Source organism: Brachycentrus maculatus, unplaced genomic scaffold (assembly GCF_059751285.1).
Source record: "Brachycentrus maculatus isolate JH-2025_06_01 unplaced genomic scaffold, ASM5975128v1 h1tg000374l, whole genome shotgun sequence".
Lineage (NCBI taxonomy): Eukaryota > Metazoa > Arthropoda > Insecta > Trichoptera > Brachycentridae > Brachycentrus > Brachycentrus maculatus.
In genome coordinates, this window is record NW_028281123.1 from 1,332,501 (window position 1) to 1,333,903 (window position 1,403).

The following is a 1,403-nucleotide window of genomic DNA, read 5'->3' on the forward strand; positions in this document are numbered from 1 at the left end:
TTAAAGAAGTAATTAAATATACAATAACCTTACATCAATCCAATATAGTGCCCTATAAGGTAGTGAAGATGTGAAAACGCACAGAAAACAAAATGAATACATTGAGGTTAGGTTAGGTTAGTTTTTAGTTAGGTTAGGATTGTATATTCGATCAATTATTGTAGTTTTAACACATTTGCTTATTAAAAATGAGTCCAGGGTTCGATTTCCAATAATATCGTCGTTAAATTAAGGCTCTTTTATCGGTATTTTTCAATATGTTGACCTACACTACCACTTTCAAAGTAAGGCCATTTAGACATTTTAAAACGTAATTAAGAATATTTTCATATAATGCTTAAATAATCCAACGCATCAGCCTACACACTATTAAGATAAGAAGAAGATATAAAAAAATAACAGTGATTTCTAATTATTTAAGATAAGTCATTCGAAAACTCTTACTATTCATTTGAAGGAGAAAATGAAATGACAGATGGACAACATAAATTTTACATAACGTTAAATATTGAATAAAACAGGAATATAATATAAAAATGGATTATTTATAATAGAATTGTTTATCTGTAATGATAAATGGTAGAAAAAGTTACGATTTTTTGCGATTCCGTGCAAAATTTGCGAAAATTAGGTTGATGACAGTGTAGGTTAGGTTATGTGTGTCACATTTAAGATCTCACTTTTTCACTATTTATCCTTTTTTTAAAGCAGAACCCCGTTGTTAACCGAATAACAAAAAACTTTATTGATGTTTATCAACGGCTGACATTTGTCTCGACTCGCAAAAAAAACAATACATAATATTTATATCTTACCTTCGGTTTGTAAAACCATTTCCGAAGCGACTCCATAGCGCCACTTTTATATAACAACCTCATAAGAATATGTCACACGAATTACACACATAATTTTATAATTAATCTAGCACTATAAACAGTTTGTTCCGTTGAAAAAACGTATCGACTTGTGTCAAACACACATTAGCACGGACATGTTCCCGAAAGCGACATATAAATTTTCACGGACTGTGACTCATTTCTTTGTGGATAATGTGCGTCAGCGCATGGTCCAAGTATTGCAAGGTCTGCTCGTTAGTGAACTATAAGTCACTTCTGGTTCTCTAGTGACATCACAACTGAAAAAACGACTAAACAATGTATCTCAACAGTTTATGAAATTATTTACATTTAATTTAATATTATTATTGTTTCACGATATATTGCGGTTATTGGATATTTTAAAAATATTTTTATTAAACACAGACTAACAAACATAGTTTGACAAATACAATAAAGCAGTAAGAAAAAAAAAGTCGTTATATTTTAATATTATTCATTTTAACGTGGGCCCCGGAACATGATTCTCAGGTTATTTTTTTGCCTTAGAGTTGATGTTATTATTTA

The 1,403-nt window shown here is 29.8% G+C and overlaps 1 protein-coding gene across 5 annotated transcripts in view; it reads right to left on the minus strand.

Moving 5' to 3' along the window:
* Positions 1 to 1,029, minus strand: part of LOC148303299 (uncharacterized) — a 52,331-nt gene extending 51,302 nt beyond the window's left edge. For all 5 annotated transcript variants that reach the window (XR_015838503.1, XR_015838501.1, XR_015838502.1 and 2 more), the window contains exon 1: positions 816 to 1,029. Coding sequence is in view for 2 of the 5 variants with exons in the window: in XM_088270238.1 (XP_088126364.1) it covers positions 816 to 878 (63 nt within the window). In the remaining 3 variants the exon portion in view is untranslated. The remainder of the gene's footprint in view (positions 1 to 815) is intronic.
* Between the last annotated feature and the right edge of the window lie 374 nt (positions 1,030 to 1,403).